At 32.8% G+C, this 21,991-nt stretch overlaps 2 protein-coding genes across 6 annotated transcripts in view; one reads left to right on the top strand and one right to left on the bottom strand.

Moving 5' to 3' along the window:
* The window catches only part of LOC105833560 (trace amine-associated receptor 9), a 39,037-nt gene extending 27,972 nt beyond the window's left edge, over window positions 1–11,065 (bottom strand). Inside the window, exons 1-4 of one of the 3 annotated variants that reach the window (XM_028192033.2) lie at window positions 10,929–11,065; window positions 10,135–10,449; window positions 8,543–8,668; window positions 377–493 (exon numbers count right to left, since the gene is read on the bottom strand). In XM_028192033.2, coding sequence (XP_028047834.1) covers window positions 377–493; window positions 8,543–8,668; window positions 10,135–10,356 — 465 coding nt within the window. In that variant the 5' untranslated portion in view covers window positions 10,357–10,449; window positions 10,929–11,065. Of the gene's footprint in view, window positions 1–376; window positions 494–8,542; window positions 8,669–10,134; window positions 10,461–10,928 lie in introns of all 3 variants that reach the window. The other 2 variants (XM_012675390.3, XM_028192034.2) reach the window with 2 other exon arrangements.
* LOC105833559 (prominin-1-A) overlaps window positions 1–21,991 on the top strand; it is a 90,291-nt gene that overhangs the window by 30,001 nt on the left and 38,299 nt on the right. The window lies entirely within an intron of this gene.

Raw genomic sequence — 21,991 nt, 5'->3', positions numbered from 1 at the left:
TCGAAAATAATGTTCATTAAGGAAATGCATTCAGATATTACCTAAAAAAAATGATTTTTAAATAACAATATAAACATATTATTTAAACACTTACACAATAACTAGAGAGATTATGTAACTTTACTATAAAATAAAAATTTAGAAAAAGATAAATCGCACAACGCATTATTGTCTGAATACGAAATTTAAATATTTAATATTAAAAGCAAAAAATAGATATTTAAGTGAGTAATTTACAATAAAGACTATCTATATTAAAAACTCGGCAATTTGTTGTTATTATGTTATAGTATCAAAAAGCGAGTAAATGTGAAAGTTTATTAGTAGTTAATAGTGTAATAGTTAATGAGCGAATATAGACAGCAAAATAGCTTACCCTTTTAGAAGAGTGCTTGTGATAGCGATGAGGGTGCAGCATGCAAACATAACGGTCGATTGCCATGCAGACGAGGATAACCGCGCTCTGTTGAGTCAAAGCGCCCCTAAGAAGTGCCTGGAACAGTAAAAGTTTCCGAAAGAGCAAACGAGATTCTTCAGGTGTCGCTCACTCTCTCCCTCTCTCTTTCTCTTTAACAGTCTTTTCAAATAAAATAAGTTATAACTTCTTAGAAAAGTGCATAGGTCGACAAGAAACGAGACAAGTCAGATAGACGAGAAGTTTTGATGAGTTGAGAGAGCATCGGGAAAATCTACTGTACTTGCAAGCAACTTCTCACAATTATTATTACATTACATTATTGCACACATTATTATCTTTAGTTTTTTACAAATTGTCAATTAAATATTTTTTTATTTGTCCAAAGCAAATAATGAAAACAAAAATAATAAAAATAAATTTGTAATATGGATTACAAGAAAGTATAACTATCTTTAGTATAGTAGCATACACAAACTTAAATATTATTATTAATAATAATTTATTAATAGTAATTTTAGAATATAAGTATAACTATAATATGGACAGTTGTTTGGTGATTAATAATAATTTTGCATTTGATTGAATTGTCAATTAATTAGTTTATACTATACTACAGTAATACAGATGCATATATTTCTTGAATATAGCAAAATAATTAGGTTTTACCGCTGACAAGCGGTTCACCGCAGATGCCACAACACTTTGCGGTAATTTTGAATCAAACATCGGAATTTGCATGAGAATCATTATTGCTCTAATTTGAGGATATAAGCAGAAACAGAATCATCTAATTAATTGCTATGGATTAAAAATAGAGACTGGTTTAATTATAGCATTACTGATTATTTACGCTGACGTCTCATGTAGACGACGTTACAATTACGTTCCACACATTTTCCCTGTACGAGGAATCGTTTGTGAGCTTTATAAACCTGGTGCCGAGTCCGTGCTGTAATTAAATGTCACGCTTGAATAAAAAAGGACCGCATTCATCACCGTGCAATGCTGCTTTCGCGCCGTTGCACTTATGTGTCTGCAAATTTTAGTCCGCGATTAAATAGTGTAACATAGTAGTTTTTGTAAATTTAAAATGTATATGTAGATACTACGGTTAAAATTGAATTTACATATGTTAATTACGATAAAATTGTGAAACATGATTTCTCAGGTTTTAGAAATTAATAAAATACATTATTATCAACTTGCGGAATACATCGATTGGTTTAAATTATTGTAATAAAGTGTGAAGATAAAACAATATGATCAAATAATGCGAATCCGTATTAATATTTTAAAGGTATACAAATATAATTAATAAACCGCGTTAATATATTTTAAATAAATACATATAAATTATTTTTTGTTTTATTAAATTGTAGAGTAATATCTAGCTTTTATATTTATCAAAAAAAGAATATTTATCGAAAATTGCTTTGGAGAAAATATCGTTATTTATTTATTAATTAATGTTTATTTCTTATTCCGCAATTGTCGTTTGATGACTGATATGTAGCTAGTAATGTATCGATTACAGCACGTACCGAGTTAGTTTTTCGCAACGTTGTGTACGAATGAACTGTTGGAAAACGTTAATTTGTACTCCAAACGTACACGAAACAACCTATCAGACGGCGAACAAATTGCCAGAGGATCACCGCCAGCTCTTTTATCCAATTGAAACAAATTATCTTTAGGACTCAGAACAAGACAAATGCAATCGAGATTGCAAATTAACTACTTCAGAAATTTAGAATTCTTCCTTTTTTTTATAAATATAATTAGATTAATCTTTAGCATTAAAAAAAATACAACCAAACACAAATAGAAACACACCGATTGAATTCTCTAATAAAAAAATTAAGTATATACATTACTGTCTAAAATTACTAAGCAATAAGTTCACCAAAATACGATTTGGAAAAGATTTTTATAAAAAATTTACTAACTTAGATTCTGTTGATTATTAAGCAATTTTGTATATGCAAAAATATTTTTTAGCTATTATATGTCATCAAAATTAAATAAATTCTAGAGAAATAAAAAATCTATTTATTAAGAATTTATTTATAAAAAAATTTATTTATAAATAAATTTGCAGTATGCATATAAATTGAACAGTGGTTTTGCTGCTGTTGATTGCAATAAAACTGATAGAATAAAGAAAAAATGAACATGTATTTTTTCAAACAAATGTCGCATATACGTTCCACCGTATATTGAGCAATCTCGTAGCTATCTACAAACGATATTGGCCATCGTTTGAGTCTGATACGTTGGATTGCTTTGAAACAGGACAGTTGGAACGTAACGAGATGTACACTATCGCGATTTGGGACACGCTCTATCCGGCAGGTACCGGTTGAGATGGACGAAACAGAGACACAATTCGATCTCCGGGAAAGGAAAACGATCCTAAATGCCGCAAGCCGCCGAAGGCGACAGCCCAATTCGATGAATCAGTGACATCGGTGTAGCCATAAAGAAACGACAAAGTGAGGGTGCAAGTGTACCAAGCGTACGCGTTTAAGATGATGGTTACCATGGTGACCGTTGGCGTACGGCCAGGAAAAAGCTCTGATAATCTAAAGAGGCCACGATCAGTCTGGCCTCGTTTCGAGCCAACCGAAACACTCTCCCGGAAGACCTTAACCGAATATTTTCGCCACGAACTAACTTAACTCTGAGCAACCGCTAATCCTTTGCCTGCACCGTCGCTATCCTTATACTGTGAGATCGCAGCGGAGGGCTTTAATGGAACATCAGGCTGAACTTTTATTTAGCCACGATCAGAATAATTGTTATAACAAGTTTGGCCCCTTGATTCGCCGCAGCCGAGAAATTCCGTCGAGAAATATCGACGAGCACTGCGTCGGACTTTCGCGAAATTGCATTTACTCTGGAACGACCTTGGGCCGATTGCAGTAGCGCGTTATACAACGGGTCATCCTTTTAGCGGAGAACGTTCGCTTTTTGCCGAAATATATGGAGCTTCGGCGAGCGCGCGAGAAATTTGTCGTCCAAATTTGTGCACAATGCTGGCGTAAACAACGACGGGAAAATAAAGTTAACAATCAAGCAGAGTTGTTGACTTTTACTCGATGCCTTTCAGGTGCCAATAGCAACGCTTTAGTTCCATTTTCATGGGATCTCTGTGCACGTACGCTATTGAGAATCTGAAGCACGTCAGCGACACGTCACGCGCACTAAAAGCGCCGCATCTCCCGTAGAAATTGCGCGATTGCGTCTCTTGACGCGATATAATTCTTCACTCGTCGTTAATAAATAAAACGGGCATCGGCATGAGACGGCAATACGTGGCTGGATCGTATACTTGGAATTGTGGAATATTAAATTCGCAATTGCATTACTGCCGCGACGGCGCAAGACCTTTTTCAGGTCGATTTACGCCGTAAAAAAGAGAAAGAAGGAAACGGTGTCGCGGGATGAACGGCGTTAGTACCTCGGCGACGTTGTAGTTCGTTTCTGATAAGTAATGACATTATGCAGTTAAATACAGGTAGCGAGCATTGGGAAATTTACCAATAGACGGTTTGATGTTCTCTTTGCGTCAAATATAATTAGCGAACAAACTTGCAAATAAAATTCCACCGTTTATTCCAGGGATAATATTGTATGACGGAAAAAATATTTAGTTATAATACTTTAGAGAAACGTAGACTTTTTTTTGTTAGCGAAATTTTTAAAATAAAGTGACTGATTTTTACTAATATACTATGGAAAGTCTTTTTAATTCAGAGAGTTTCAACTTCGTTTTAATTGCGTTGAGAAATTGTCAAAAAATACTGTAAACTCTCTAAATTGGAATCAGTGTATTATTCGCTGATTTGCAATGCTACATTTACAACTGTGTTCGGTGTATTAGACAGCGAACAATCAGTGAATATATCACTGATTGATGTAGTAATAAGGATCAAAATTTTACTGATTCCGAGTTTAGAGTGTATTGTCTAAGGAGCTTAACAGTATTGTGGTGCTTTAAATGCATTACAGACGGCAGAATCGTTGTAACATTGTAACAACAGTGATTGTCCTTAGTGATTCCATCCCCGCGCATCACCGAGCAAGAACAAGCGACATGCTAGTTTATCGAAGTTTACGGTTTGGTTTCTAGCGGATATCTGAATACACAAACCCATCATGGCCCGGGGTTATCGCCTAGACCCAAGAGATTTGTTGCCGCTAAGAATAGATTCCATGAATATCGAGTGGCTAGAGTACGATTTACTATTCCGAAATACCTGGGACGCGCACATCTCCGTGTCGTTCTCACACTCTTTCCCGACGGAGCAATTGTCAACGCGCTGTAACCGACCTGTTCTCATTATATTTCTCTATGGTGATACTCAATATTTGCACATGCAACGTTAAACTACATATCTCAGAGTTTAGAAAGATTTATAGAAATACTAACAATTCAATGTAGGAAGAAGTTTCATAAATTCAAAAAATTCAAAATAAATTATTTTATGGCAAAATCAATTCTTAAAGAGTTACATTTTTACAATTTTTTTTAGCAAATTATGATATAAAACATCGCATTATCTTTTTATATTCCTCCTTGTCTATCAAGAATATCGACAGGAATTATGTGCAGAAAATGCAATCGAGGGGCAAATGATGGCAACGTAATAATTCGGATATTGTTCATTACTGTCACGAATAAATACGGATATTATTTTGAATGTTTAAAATTGGCAGAATGTAACTGATCGGTCGTTAACGCATAGAATATTAAACAATAGAATATTAAACGCTAATACCGGTGGATTATTGTAATGCATAAGCTATTAGCTGGCCGCAAGTTCAATTCAATATTACACAACTGCCGCCACCGTTGCGCCAGCGACGAAAAGAATACGGAATTCGGAACTGCGAACACGCTACTTTTATTCGCTGATCACGTAAAGTTTTACGTTCGTCTGGGACTCTGCTTGTTTGCACACTCTCTTTCGCTTGTGGGAGTCTGGCACACTATCACGCCCTACAGCGTTTAATAGACTCGTATGAGTTTCTCTTTGTGTTAACGGTGTTTACTATACCTGTGTCGAATCGGCTACTACTTTCGTGCTTCCATCAGGAGTTGTTAATTATTAATGAGATGGCACGACTCTACATTCATTGTACATTTACGACAATACAAAACCTCTTTTAGAAGAAAATAGGAGAAGAAGGAAAAATTTTCAGAAAATCTCAAGAAATTTTAAGAATGCACATATAAAATACGAAAGAAAGTGGCGTATACAATTTGAGACATGGTATACATATGAGTAATAATATACATGGAATGTTGTATCATATGCAAGAGATGCAACAAGAGCATAAAACAAGATTTCTACTTGAACTAAAGATGTTAACCCTCTCTCATTCTTATATCCACTTGAGAAATGTACGGATAAGGTGCAGACTGGATGTAAAAAATACAATACATGCAAATATGTTTCCAAGATGAAAGTACTCGTATGTAAGAATATTATCCTTATGGTTTTATGAAATTCCGCAGGTGTAGAGATATCTGATTTTCTGTTTCGAGAATAAATGGTTCTCGTAAAGTTTTATAGTATCATCCGCAGCATCGAGTGTCTTGTCTGAATTTCTACGCAGCTGTTACACATTTCAATCGCACATACATCGCATAATCTTTCGAAATATCCACTGTCAAAGTCCGCTATCATAGTTATATTTTATCTGATATAAAGAATTGAAAAAAAAACTTGTTAAAACTCTGGTTTAAAAAATTGTCGTACATTTTCTTTCTTGCATCACGATAATGCACGTTAATAATGATTCAAAATATATATGAAAAAATTTAATTTCATTAAAAAAGTATTTACAAAGATAATAAAAATTTATATAGAACGTATATATTTAATATTTCATAATATTTTGTTTTCCTTCAATTTTGTAAATATATATATGTTTTTCTAATTACCAGATATCTGCATTCCGCGTCTGTTTATTAATTCTCTGTCACCTACCTCCTCTCAAGTTGGTCGTACTAATTGTATCACGTTTCCACCAAATTTGCAATCTATTTCCAACTACATAGGAACTTGCTCTCTCCGCGTTTATTAATTCTCTTTGCTTACAGTCTCTACTTGCTATCGCATTATCTTTTTTTTTTGTTACTTATCATCCTATCTTATTTTTTGTATGATGCTCTTTCTAAAACAGGATTTCTCAAGAAGTGTTTTAAAAACACTAGTTATTAATGTACACGTTATAAATGAATGAATGAATCTTTTCTGCTACTTCTAAAAGAATACACTTTTCTTATTTCGGAAATCTTTCAGTAAATCACTCTGTAACAATTTTGATAAAAAATATATCTTAGATATTCAAACTAATTTTATTACATTTGTTTTAATGTAATATATAATTGCAACTGTACATTTTGTTATTGTATAATACGCATATGCAATTCTCAAAAATTGTTGAGTTTTCTTCAAAGAAAGGATTGTAAGTCATTTAATTAAATAGCAATTAAAGATGGAAGAAGATTCGTTCTTTTTTCGTTCAAGTTAATTGAATTTTATCTTAGTTACACTAAATTTATATATAGTCTCGATATTTTGACGAAAGTGACAACGTGAGAATCTTGATGGTTACGAACAGTGTTGTGACACAACATTATGCGCGTCTCTAAAGATGCAAAGCCGAAACATCGGAAGACATCAACATCTTAGATATCAGAAAGGTATTCTGACATAACGCGACATATATCTCTGCGTAGTTCGAATCTTATCGGGGCAATGCAGCAAAGATGATTTGTTGTTATGGATGTGACTATAACTTAAATATGATATTCAGATAAAGATGGCATTGCTCAATTCTTTATTTTTATATTATTTAAATGCATATATGAAATAATAATACGTCTTAATATCTGAATCAATATTAAAAATTCGTTTTTCTATTTTATGATCTATTTTTATCGACAGGGATAGGAAATGGAAACGAAAAAAAACTAATAAAAGCTTGTTTAATTGAACATCGCATTCAATTATATGATATCTCGCACGAATCCGGCTCGAAAAAAATACGTTCTACGTTGTCGATATATCATGAAGTTAATTAGCAGTGTCGTTATTATATTAAATAATCACAGAAAAAATACGCAAAAGAGTAATACATACATACATATGTATACATATATATATATAATTAAATATAATTGAATGCGATGTTCAATTAAACAAGCTTTTATTAGTTTTTTTTTCGTTTCCATTTCCTATCCCTGTCGATAAAAATAGATCATAAAATAGAAAAACAACGAATTTATATATATATATAACACAACATATCGCATTCTTATTTATTATTAGAGACAAATAAATTTTCTAATATACATTAAAAGTGACACGCAAATGCTTGTTATAAATTGTACATAAAGTTGTATTTAGTTTACGTATGTATAACTTGTGTTTACTAATTTCGCGCAATGTATTACGGCAATTTCCCGTACTACGACTAGATAAGCAAATACCACGAAATTCGAGATCTGCTAACGAAACGGCATTCCCGAGTTTAGCACGTGCAAAATGAAGAAATATATCGTCACAAATCAGACTGCTACCTCAGAAGATGGCGTAGAGTACGAGGAAGGGATTGGAGGGAAAGGGCGCAATGCGTAAAGATTATCGCCAGGAACTCCGATAACGTCGCAGCCGCCTGGCAGAGGAAATGGCGGAAGAAGTACCGGCTGCCGGAAGCGCAGCCACGAGTTTCAAACGATAATAATTTCCTGCCAAGCATCGCGAACACCATTTCAAGATTTCCTATAAATTCCTCGATTTCTGGCAAAGAAAAGCTGTCGAGGTTATTGAACGGTTCTTTAACGAAACGCTATAAGCAGTAAGTGTTATAATCCCCGTAAACGTTATATTCAAGCCAGCATTTCATTAATTGTAGCGCAATATAAAAAAAAAACTATGGATATACTATCATATCAAGTTAGGAACGTATGTTTACGACATTAATTAAAGTAGGATAACAAACAGTCGATTACTTCAGCAAAGCGATATAACTTGCACATGACAAATATAAAGATTCACGTGGATTAACGTAAAACTTAATAGAAAAATAGAAATATATTGTAAAAGTTACCTGAATTTGACAGACAACTTCGCCATACGGCCAGCACCCGTAAACAGCTGGTAAGAAACCGAATGGCGTCACTAAAAGTCCAATCGCTAGATCGTTACTCGCTAAGCTCGTCAGCAAATATCTGGGCTGGAAGAAAATTGAGGAGAACCTGTTGATCATGTCTTGGTCAGTGTCAATGGACGTCGTTACTGAACGGTTGAATTGTTGTGTAATGTGCGTAACATTAGCTCCGTCATGAAGCATGTAATGAGGGAAAATATTGATTGCCTTAACGAAAACTTTCTTTGATTAATTATAGTAGACTATTTCCGTGTCATTAGTTAAGATTAATTGATTTGACTGATTTTCTCGATTAGCTTCAAATTAAATTTATTCCTCTGAGTATTGTTTGCGAAAATTTGTATGAGCAATAATAAAAAGTTTATCTAGACTAAAACAAAAAAATATGATTTTTTAACTATTAAAGTTAATAATGTTCTGACAATGTTCTAACAAGCTGGTAAATTCAACCTTCAATCTTTGTAATATTACTTTCTACTCTCCCTAACAATTATCTGGAAATTTGAACTTTTACATACATATTTAGTAGGCTATGTAACTTTTATATATGCATAAATTACATCCAAAAGCGCGAAGTTGCTAGATGAAGAAGAAAAACTAAGAAGGAACCAGAAAGAGCAATACAGAAAAGTTAAACTTTATTAACGGCAATATCTACGGGCGTAAAAGATTATAACTCCCGATAATAAAGCGAGATAAATGTTTAGAATAACAATTTCATGAAAAGCGTTTAAACCAATGACACTGCTTCGTAACATCGGGGGATAAAGATATGCTTTATTTAATGTAGCTATAGAACTATCCAATTTATATTTGACTCTTAGAAAATATTTACATATTCATGCAGTAAAAATCGATAAATACTAAGGAACATATATACTATGTTTTTACAAAGATGTTTTCAGTTTTATCAGAAAACTTTAATTAATTGAAAAACAGAAAAAATATTCACACATAATATGCAAGTTTTTGTGGACATCATGTCATTTCCTATGAAATTTGATGCTACATTTAGACTCCAGAGATATGACTGTCCCGTATTTCGTGTAGCTAATTACTTTAGACTGATTTACATAGGAAGAAGAGAGAAATGGAGAAAATACCGCGGATCCTTCCATCACAAACTATGAATTGTAGCACCCACTGAGACCTTTGTATTTGATATTTTACCTAGCATAATCCTTTCATAAGATACAAAACAAATATAATTTTAATCTCACGTTCTATATATCTTGACATTTTTCTTGTTAGCTTTACATCTCATTTAGTATTCCAATTTGTTCTTTCAAATAACAAGCAAAATTTCCAGGAAAATTTGTAGTGTGCTCTTTTTTTTAACGTATATTCTTTATGCAGAATTAATGAGATTTTTACAGATTTTGCAATTATTATTATTGCACGATAAAAACAAAATCTAAAAAATCCATATTTTTAACAAGACAAATTTTGTCACCAGACAACTAAAGTCGTTTATTTGTTTTTCTTGAAAAGCTATATAAATTTGTCAAATTGCATATTACATATCTACTTACTTGAGCGTGTATATATTTGCTGTATTGTCTGCTATTGATAACACATATCACCAGCAGATTGGCGCATAGGATACCAATACTGAGTAGCAGTATTAGAGTAGCTCTTATAAGTTCTCCAGGACCTGGACCTGTCCAAGTGGCATCGGGTGTGCCATTTCGCCAACAACTGCTGTTGCTCAGTGAGGGTGCCAACAGTATCGTCTGTTTGTGCTCCATCATCATCGGTTGGTCGCTTACTTTCCCACGTGTTTACGGTGCCGAATCCCAAGACGAGACACCCGTGTCCCGCTTGAGGCACACGTATTTTGTACGGTTCTGAAAATAATCTTTTTTTAAATGAAAAATCTTATTATACATAAATATATAATTTATATGTTATAATTTATACAAATAAATTTTGAAAACAATCTTATACTTGTTTAATATAAAATTTTTTATACACACACTATATGTCAGTGTATTAAATAATTCTTTTAAAAGTTATTTTTTTATGTTTATGAAAAAATAATCTTCTTTTAAATAAAATTTTATTATATTATATATTTTATATAATTTAAGTACAAGTAAAATTTCAACAATAAAGAAGTTTTATAACAAAATCGTGGATCGACAATATCTCTTAAAAATACCGTCTATTTTTTATGTTAATAAAACATTGTAAATTATTTAAAGGCTGCTTTTAATTAAAGTTTTTAATTAAAATTTAATTAAAATTTACTTATTAGTAAATTTAATAAGACATGTCTTAAGGAAAGAAAGAGAGGCGGTGTTAATAATCAAATATTGTAACGTACTTTTCATCCCTTTCGATCGCGAATTCTCGAGGGTTCGCCTTGATGATAGCCGACTAACAGTTTTGAGCACTGCTTCTTCATCATCGAAATCGTTGAGAATCTGCACGATTGCAGACGTCTGAGCGCGTCTAATAACGCACTCGAAAGTCCGTTCGCGACTCACGAGTCGTCTGTACGTATTTGCAAAGCAATGTGTGACTGCGACGTGTAATAAATTCCTGGTACACGATGCATTACAGATTGCATTCACAACGTCTACAAACACGCTGGTGAAAAGACAAGTTCTGAAAAAAGAGAAAATAAAAATAACATGAAATCAGTATTCTTCGAATTCACGCTTTTATACACGCAAATTATAAAGTTATCTAATTATCAGTCTACCGAGTTATATAAAGAGATAAGATAAAACTTGGTTATTATTTTATGCACATATACGTTAACTAGATTACCATTCTTTAGGAGCTAGAATCCGGGGATAAAAGAAATTTGCGAAAGTGCCGGATGTAGAAAAGTACCATTTTTGCCGATGCAATGAGCATCGAAAATGAAGAAATAATACATATTAAGAAACAATTTAAAATATATATATTGAAAAAGCTATTTAAAAAGTACATACCAAACACTAAGCATTGTATAAAATAAAGTATAAGATCAAATTTTATTTTATTTTATGTCTATGTGAAACTGCAATTAATCTCTAAATTTGTTCGTGCCTTTCCAAATACTCATCGGCATTTTCATTTTACATTGTTATGCTCTCTCTACGAAATTACAGACTGCATTTGAAACTCGTACGTTTCGAGTTTTATTTGCTCTTGCCCGCAATATTTCCAACAATCAAGTGTACGGTGCGCATCCCGCTACGTTTCCGGGAATTTTATTTGTACCACGTAAACGAACGGAGCCGTTGGTCCGCGAACTCGACGTTGATCGATCGCACGCGTCAATTCCGTTCGCGTTTACGATGAATCGATGATGCGTTACAGTACGCCGGAGCCGAATAGATCCCCGCGAATTCATACGGATCAGGCTCTTCCGTAATAAGCTCGGCCTTTCGAACTGTGAATAATTAATTGTAAATCTTTAATGTGCGAAGAAAAGCCGCTTTCGATTTTCGACATCTACCGACTCGCGTCATAATTAAAATAAAAAGAATCTATTTGCATCCCATGTGCGTTAAAATAAAAGAATTAACAGAATATATGTGCAGATAACGAACGTTTCTTTTTGTTGCAAATTTTGTTTAGAATCGAAAATCAGCACTAGTTAGTATCACCTGTCTGGTCAGATGATAATTAATGTATTGATCCTACGTGCAAATGTGTGAGTAAATATTGAAAATTAATGTGCTAAGCAGCTTATCGAGATAAGCTAAAAGGATTGACTTTATAACATATGTCTAATAATTAACTGAATAAACTGATTATTCGCTTGTCATTTATTATATTGTTAATTATATTGTTAATTATATAACAACTTTATTGCCGCATTTCATTCAAGGATATAATTAATAATTATTTATTGTAACATATTTGTTTAATTGTATAATATTATATTGTATTATTAATAAATAATTAGTAATAACGATTTTTGAAAGTAGGAGAAAAAGTAGTATTATATATTACATTTTATTAGTACGAGAAAAAGATTTTAAGAAATACAATATAATATTTCGTACTTTTAATTATTTTTCCATCACGTATGATTTTAGAGCGCATATTTTTTTTATTTTTAAAAGATTACATTTACATGATTTACAAAATGATTTCTTTTTCGTAACAAAACCTTACATTTACCCAAGGTGGTATCTGCATACTCCACGCAGATGTAACTTTTATTAAACCGTACATTTTTATTTCGATGAAATACAGAATCTAAAGGAACAGTAACAGTAAAAATACAGGCAAAGAAAATTTTAATGTTTAACATTCGTAAAAATAGTAGTAATGATTTTCCTAGAATAATTTATTTCTAAAAGTAAAGTGACAAATATAATTACATTCAATTTGAAAATATTACTATTTTTAAAGTAATTTGATATTTATAGTAGGTATGTAATAACAATTTATAAAACATAAATCAGAAATTATATTATTAGATTTTAATAGTCCTGCATCTTACAATAGAACGTTAAATGTATAATTGTTTGACATGCGACAAAAATATAGGGATTACCGCGTAACATGTTTGTACAATACAATTTATTCTCCAAATAACAAATATATGTGGTTGGCAAAGACGCTTTTAAAAACAAAAAGTATAGTTGAATTCACCAATAGTTCGAGCACGGTATTGTTTGCCGCATTTTGAATTGGGCGCGATGCATTTCGGTATTCATTACCTATTTACAAGCTTTATTATAAATCACATCGACGATTAACGACGTATTGATTATCGAAGAATTAGATAACCCGTTCGATTGTAAGATCAAATTGCCTGTTAATGCTGCGAATCATGCACAATCAATAACAAGGCTTGAAAAATGAGAAGGTAACGAGCGCAAGATCATCTTCGTCGATATTATAGATTTTGATATAATTAAAAAGCCCGGAGGAAAGCCTACCTCGGTTTAGTTCTGGAATTCCTTTCTTTCATTCACACTTTTGAAAGGATTTTTCTCGTCCTTTTCAGTAATGATTCGACAGACACAATTCCGACGTTAGAGCCCACTCTATTCACGTATTCGTGCCTATTATTCGCACTGCTTTAGGCTTCATTCCCGCTATTCGTTTTGCATATATTAAAGCTAAAATGCGGTTGGTTGTGTTCCTTTATGCCCTTAACAATTCTTTTTATATAATAGCTTATTCGATGCAAAAAAGAGAATATAATATTTGTATTAAAAATTTTATAGAATATTCTATTTAATTTTGCTTTATCAAAGTGATAAAATAATAATAGAGATACTTCGATTGCTACATTTACTATGCTTTTTGCTTATTAGAAGAATCAGTCATTACTTTTACGAATGATTACGCACAATATCAAAACTGTTCATATTTTGCCTTTTCATTGCATTTGTTCAATTATTGTTAGGATTCAAGCTTTTTGCATTCAGTGGACAACTATTCATTCAGAACAAATAGCAACTAACTTGTTTATCGGGAAAACTGAGCTTGCTTGGTTGTTGCGCTCGAGCCTTCGATTTAATTTACTAGGTGTGCAATCGATAAATAATGTTGACTTGCCAGCTTTCTCGTTTTCACGCTTGGATAGAAAGGCGAATGGAATGGAAACGGTCTCGCGTACTATATGTACATATTCACATATATAGACCAATACAACACACGCGCTTTTGCATTTTCTATGAGCAGCTTTCGCACGATCGATACGTCATATACTTTACGCACACGTGCTCGCTATCGGCGAATAAAGGCGTGCAACTTCGTTTCCTGCAATTACATGAGCAAGCATACCGTTATTTCATTAAAATAACATGCAGAATAAAGGCAAAATTTCTTTTCAAACACGGACATTTCTATTTCATCTAATCAAGTATTTGAATCGAATAAGATCAATAATATAAACAAGATCCACTTTTGCATTTATCACTTAAAAACGCGCTTTACTTTCTGAATATGTATTTAAAAGATGGGGAAGTAGTTAAAGAGAGGCTGGGAAATTAGCAACACGTCTGCTTACTACAACAAAAACTTGTAGCGAAGTGTGAAAGCCGTTTTCATAAAAATTCACTACAAAGTTAGTTAAGTATATATTATTTTATAGTATATTATTACATAAAAGTCATAAAATAATATCATTTAACTTAATTATATAGAAAATAATAAACATTTATATTGATTTTTCAAAAATTAGTAGATTTTTTAGAAACAACGTACTTATGAAATAATACTTATAAAATATATTTTATTTTTGTGAGTGATTAAAATGAAGATTTTTTTTCCACTTATTAATTTATTTCAATATCTCCCTCCATAAAATTTTTTAAAATTATAATAAATGACGTGTCTTTTATTCAGCTCAGGCCTAGAAAGAATTACATTTGACTAATATAGAAAGTACGTCGGTTTCAATTAGTATCTTAATTTTTTCGATGTATCTTTAGTTTAAACGCTCATATATTTTTTAGTGTAACGCAGTAATTTACGTTAATAATTGCAAATGGCTGCGTTAAAATGACACGATTGCGTACAATAACGGCTTGGTAAATTTTAATGAATCGAACAAGATTATACACCTATACTGTTCACCACAATCGTAAATTTCAAGAATACACAAAATAAGCAAGGATAACGTTTAAATCACAAGATTTCGTTAACGTAAATATAGGTTAAACCGATTATTTGTAAGTAGCACATGATACAAAAATATAGTACTTGTTGCTATCCGTTATGATTATGATTTAATATTGATTTTCCACGTTTGCTTTTAAACCCGGGCTTTTTTATATCGCGCATGCGATTTTGTAGATTGTAGAAAATGCGAATATTTAGAAGCTTCAGTGTGCTGAACTGTCTGCGGAAGCATACGATGGAACTGTTGCAAAATGAACTCAAAAGTTTCATTCCAACTGCGCGTTATACATTTCTTCTGTGGGATATATTTAAACTTTCTCAAGTCCTTCTCATTTTGGGTACGGTATATCATTTGCAAAAACAATGTTGGTCTTACATGGAGTCTACGTAATATTCAAGCGCCGTGACAAAGTAGAATATTCTAACTTCCTGACGATGTCAGCTTTTCCCGCTTTATGTACTAACGGAGATATGTTCAAAGTTATTCGCGCGTCTTACTTCGCGAACTTTCCAATATCGCGCCTGCATATGTTAAAAAAAAAAAAGAAAGATACAATGTATTTTCAATTATATTTTTTTATTGCTTATCTTCATCAGACTTTTTAATCCTTACGCTATACCTTCTTTTTAAAAATAATTTAATACCGATTCCCTTAAAACAAATGTTTTTATATGTATTCCTACAATATTATTTTTTAGTAAAATAGCAAAAATTTTACTGTTATCCTTCGCCCATTTTATTCTACTGTTGGCACAAACTATTCCGTCCAATTCCGCGTACAATTCCGACGCAAAGAACGGCGCGTCCGCACCTGCGACGAAGTGACGAGTTATAATGCAACGTAGACGTAACGGAACGAAGAAATTGCAGGAGGAACACAGCCCGCCGTTTCTCACGGAGAGTCCGCGGCTCAAGTTCGTTATAGTTGAGCGACACGGAACCGATAAGAGTAGCGTACACTGATAAGTCGCGTAGGTAAGTTCCTCGGCGGGACCGATTCGTATCGTCGCGGCGCCGGTACCAGAAAGACGGCCGCGGTACTCCTCTCTAAGAACTTCGTCGGCTTCGAGGCACCGCTCTTGCTCGCAGTTACTTGGCCGATAGTAGCGGCAAGGCGGAATGCACAGGCACGACAGTAGGGTACAGAGTGTGCTCCGCACCAACCGGGAGATTAAGTCGGGAATGGTTTTATTATGTCAGAAACTACCGCTCCACTCGTAACGACGGAACCGGAACCCGTTGAGTACCGACGATTTAGTCGCGCCGGCGCCGGATGCATTTAGATGTTGAAATTAATTCTTTTTTTTTTTTCTTCATGAAATTCGGTAACCTCCTTCCACCACCTTCGATGTTTCGACCATCTCTATCGCGTCTGTCACGTGCGTAAGCGATTGAACCTATAGAACTACGACCATAATGGCTGGCTACACGCGAGATGTACCCCGCGGATTGCATGCCATCACGATTCGATCGTTTGGTGTACTAATGTAACGACTAGTAACGACTCACGACGATCGTTAGCTCTAATGGTGGAAGACGAAACCGTACGGTAAGTCTTTTTTATTATCGCTCACAGTGGCTTTTCTATAGCTGGGATATATTGTCGTCTATGGATTTCTAGGGGATATATCTTTTTCCTCTTCTTAGAGCTACCGCGCTGAATCAGAATATATTACAGTTTGGGTGATATGATCATGCTCGATCGATTTTACGTTAGCGCTCATATATCAAACTTCCACTCTTTGTCGCTTTATTATACAAGTTAATCAGGTTGGAAATTAAATACTAAATTAATAATTTATTTTTAATAGTCCTTTTATTTCTCATTAAATTACGAGGAATATCTGTATGACAAATGAATCATTTAATAAAATAAAATTATTTTAATAATTTTATTTTATTAAATAATTTACTTATCATACAGTAAAACGTATATAAATTATAATACTGTTAATTGCTTAATGATGTACGGTTAATGATGCATAAAATATATTAATTTATATCAATGCTTTTATTAAAACAAAATAATGAGCATACTTATCGTAAATTTGATTGTCATTTTCTTGAAATAATATTGATTAGGTTTATTTAAACTGTTTCAATTGTTTTGTAATTTTTTTATATAAATAATTAAAACTTTAAAATTTATTTTAAATATCTAAATGTAATGTCTAAATTTCTAAATTAAGAATTTGCAGTAAAATTATTTCGAAATTGAAGTGTCTTAAAAATGTGTCAATACACACACACATACTTGTGTTATTTTTTGTCAAAACCTTTTAAAATATCTATCTTTTCTCTCAATATTAAAAAAAATTTGCAATTATTGATTTGTATTTATTATCGCAAAAAAAAACTTTCATATTTGTGTAATTTCAGAAAGCATATTATGCATGTAGCAATTCTCCGCAGAAAAATGATATCTCTTGTGCAATACTTGTTTCGAAAACGAGGCACGATGTATCTTTATTATTTACGTCTCAATATGTACTTTTGCACGGTCGCATTTTACGACTGAAATCGATGTCGCGATACATCAAACGGGCATACGATATTCGTACTACATTGCTGCAATTCCTGTCGCACGCAATTAAAAATGTTTCATATTTTATCGTAAGCAAAAAAACAAGACTCGTTAAAAAAAAAGAGCGTCGTATTTCCATCATATCCATCTGCGTCGACAACGATCACCTTTTACATTTTGTCGAAGTACCGCGCGCTAACGTTGGCAAGTGAGATATCCCGTGACCGTCTATAAAAATAGATCGTATAGAAATGTTCGTTTGATAGCAGAATTTTTCTTCTAAAGGAGGGAAACGTGTTGTGCACAACACTCGGTCAATTCGTCACTGTCGGCCGTAAAGCACTTGCTGGCCCCATACATCTCTCTTCATAAAAGCAGCAATCTGAAAAAATCTTACTGCAGAAGATATCCATAAAAGTGTCGCCAAATCCAGCCTCGTAAAACGCTCTATTCTCCTTTTTTTTTGTCGATCCTCGGTTAGGAGCGGCCACGTGACAAAAAGAAAAGTCGTTAGTTCCGCGCGAAATAACCATTTGTTATCCTCATTCGTTTCGCCCGCGGCCATACTCGGACTTCCTTGTTGACGTGTTTACGTTCGTGGAGACTACCGCGATGTTTCAGAAGGACGTTTAGATATCTCGGAAGAACACGAGTTTAGGATTGGAGATCGGAAACCGACGCCTCCGAGAAATCCTGTGCAGTGATAACGTTCTAATGAAAATTAGATAGACTATGCTAAAATTAAACGCCAGGCAATTATTTCATTTAATTCTATTATGTTCTATTTCTACGTTAATTACATGCAAGCTCACGAGACAGGAGTAGAAAGTCTATTTTTATCGGAATAACAGATCTTAAAAAATATACAATTTTGTAATTTTATTAAAATTTATAAAATATTTGAAAAATAAAAGTTTTTCTAAATTTATTATGAGCTAAAGTTAATATACTTTTAACAAAATTTTGTTCGTATCGGCGCAGGAACATCTGTGATCGACTGTGAAACGCATTCCTGATATGAATGTAATAGTGCACGTACTAGGATCGTGGAATTTATTCGCGAAAGGCGATCAACGCGTATTCGTGATTCTACGACGGCGCGGCGGTACGAAGAAGATGCGAATCGGATCACATAGCTACGAGAAAATATTTGCGGTAGATACGGTATTGTTGAGGAATCTTGAAAATATCCGAGTAGAGGTGCACCACTAGGCGCTCGAAAATATCCTGCCACTTTTATTACAGAGACAAAATACTTCGCTAATAAACGAAATATTTACTGTATCAGTAAGTACGTGTAAGTAAAAATATATCTGTTGTAAACGGGAAAGAATCGGGACTTTCTAACGTATATAAACGCAATTACAATTCAACTTTGTGCTCTTGTCAGCGCCAATTATTTCATACAGCGCGTTACGTAATTTCCTTCTTTCACATCTACCGTTGTATATTTCTAGCTGCAGCCATTGTTCAAATGATCCGAAGTATTTTAGCACAAACTTTCGGATGAGAGCGCTTTTATACAAATATAATAATTCGTGTCTCGCGAGTAACTGTTCATCAGACGAGTAAATATTTCAACCGCAGAGAACTCCATATCCTAGCTTTATTCAAATGTAAATGTTTAACCATAAATTACTAAGAGATGGCGTAATTGGTTTTATATTTATTTAAAATAACTCTTTGATGGCCACATAGTTTATACATTTCTTTCATTGGATTTATTCAGGTTACTACATCACCGTATTTTAAAGTGAAATGAAAATCTGGTTAGAGCATTGTGTATCGAAAGTATTTTGAAATCAATTTTTCTAGAGAAGCGACATTTCAATACGCGATAGTCTATAGTCGAACAGTAAATAAATTTCACGATACGACGGTGCTATGTAAAAAAAGTAATCGAACAATGAACGGATTATAGGCCGAATATAATTGGCACATCAAAATTTTAAAATTTTTGCTGTGAGAATTATATTTTAAAAAACCTGTCACGCTACTACAAATTTCGTTCAGTTTTGTTGCGGTTAAGTTAATATTTATACTCCAATAACCATTAATTTATAAATATTGTTTTTTATAAATGATATTTATAAATACCATTTTTTATAAATGATATTTATTAAAATGTCGAAAAAAATTATTTATTTTCTCTCATGCTACAATATTATATTTTAAATGTTAAATAAAAATCCAAAATAATCACAATGTAAAAAGAATAAAATTTTTGTACAAAAATTATATTACATGTATATCTGTACAAAATTAAACAATTTATTTACATAAAAAGTTTTTGTTGAAAATTATTCCATAAACGTAATTAGGAAAAAATTACGTAAATTTTATACTTTGCTTAAATAAAGAATACTTATATCTTTTAAGTTTAATAATTAAAATTTTACAAAATATTGTTACAAGTTACATAAAAGAATTATGTGACAAATTTATTAATTTAAAAAAGGAATAAATCGCACTGACTATACATATGATATAATTATGTTTTTGTTGGAGAAAAGAACAGAAGAAGCGGTCTTCCAATTGTTTCCTACTCCGGAAAATAGAAGGGACCAGAGGCGAGCGAAAAATTTCAGCTACTGTGCAGTTAAACCGCACATTCTGGAAACCGTATGCGTAATAGAACCGAGGCTGGCGTTTTCGTACTTTCACAGATAACATATACAAGTGTAGACAGTAGCCAACTGTGAATTCTGAAACTCCGGTGTTCGTTTGCTTTTTATTTATTCGCTATATTAAAATTGGGCGAAGAATGTTTTTCGATATAATGCCGATAAAGACCATAGACCGAAACAAACATATCAAAGAGAATAAAAATGACCTGTAAAGTCATTTATTAATGGTTTTTCTTCTGTAAAAAAACTGTTTTGCTATTAATTGTGCAGTTCTCTTTATCCTTTATAATAACTGAATATATGCCAAATGCTTTAATATGCGATTTTTTAATTGTTAAATTTTTTTACACATTGAATTTATTTGAGGAATTAATAGCGTTTGAAGAATACATTTTTAAAATATGTATACCTTTTATTTCTTTTTGGAATTAAAAGAAATTACAAATTGGATTTAAAATAAATATGGAATGTTTCGTGTGTCATCAAAGTGAATGCGAAATAGCTTGTATCGCAAACAGCCTCTTCACTTCTACGGTTTATGGAGTATGTGTTACCGCAGAAACAACATGCGCCCGCTGTCAGATTAAATAACCATTCAGCAATTTTGCTGAGGGACTTGCAACAGTAAGCGAAATTTTTTTCAGAACTGCGTCACCCCGCGGTCAACGATCTGTAATCATGAGATTTACGAGCTCACTGAGTAACGGGTCGAGCAGACTGATAAACGAGCGAAGTTCTGAGACGAGAGCGAGAATGAGCTCGTCCTTTCATAAAACACATGCCCGGGATTCGTCCGCGTGAAAGTGGTGTAACATATAAAAAAGGTTTTGAGCTGCCGGTGGGGAAAAAAGTTTGCAATCGATAAAATAGTGAGTCTCAATCGGATGCGGAATTGAAACGGTTTAGATCGCCATTTCTCTTGCCATTTCTATGGCGCATGCCTTTGTACACTTTTCTTTGCGTTTCAGAAACAGTCGACAAGGGAATAAAATCGAAGTTCTTTCTCTAAAGCGTAATACGTTGCAAAATATAATGAGTTGTATGTAGCAAAAGTATTTTACTAACTGTTTTTCTGTGGAATACGAGGAACAATTTTTTGTACGGATAAATTTCATATCTCAATAACGCAAGCAAATATATCGCCTTACATACATAATGATAAATGAAGCTGGCAATTCTATATACTTTTCAATAGCTGGTTCAATTCATGAAAAAAACTAATCGAACAGTGAACGGATTACAGACTGAATATAATCTGCATATCAGAATTTTAAAATTTTTGCTGCAAGTTATATCTAAAAAAAAACTGTCGTATTATTATGAATATTGTCCATTACAGGCTGATACCGTGTTAATGTTTAATAATCAATATTTTATAAAGATTATTTCTTGTTAAACGGCAAGAGAAAGATTATTATTTATTCCCACAGCATTACACTTTAAACCTGAAATAAAAATCCAATATAATCACAATTTGAGTAGAGTTAATTCCTTATATCAAAATCATATAGATTTAGGTTTTGTATATAAAATAAAACAAATCATTTAAATAATAAAATCTTTGTTAACAATTATTTCGTAAATATAACTATAGAAAAGAAATTAACAAATTTTGTACTATTTTATATTCTACTAAAATTAAAAAATACTTGCGT

Source organism: Monomorium pharaonis, chromosome 1 (assembly GCF_013373865.1).
Source record: "Monomorium pharaonis isolate MP-MQ-018 chromosome 1, ASM1337386v2, whole genome shotgun sequence".
In the NCBI taxonomy this organism is placed as follows: Eukaryota; Metazoa; Arthropoda; class Insecta; order Hymenoptera; family Formicidae; genus Monomorium; species Monomorium pharaonis.
This window is presented reverse-complemented; position numbering and strand designations above follow the sequence as displayed.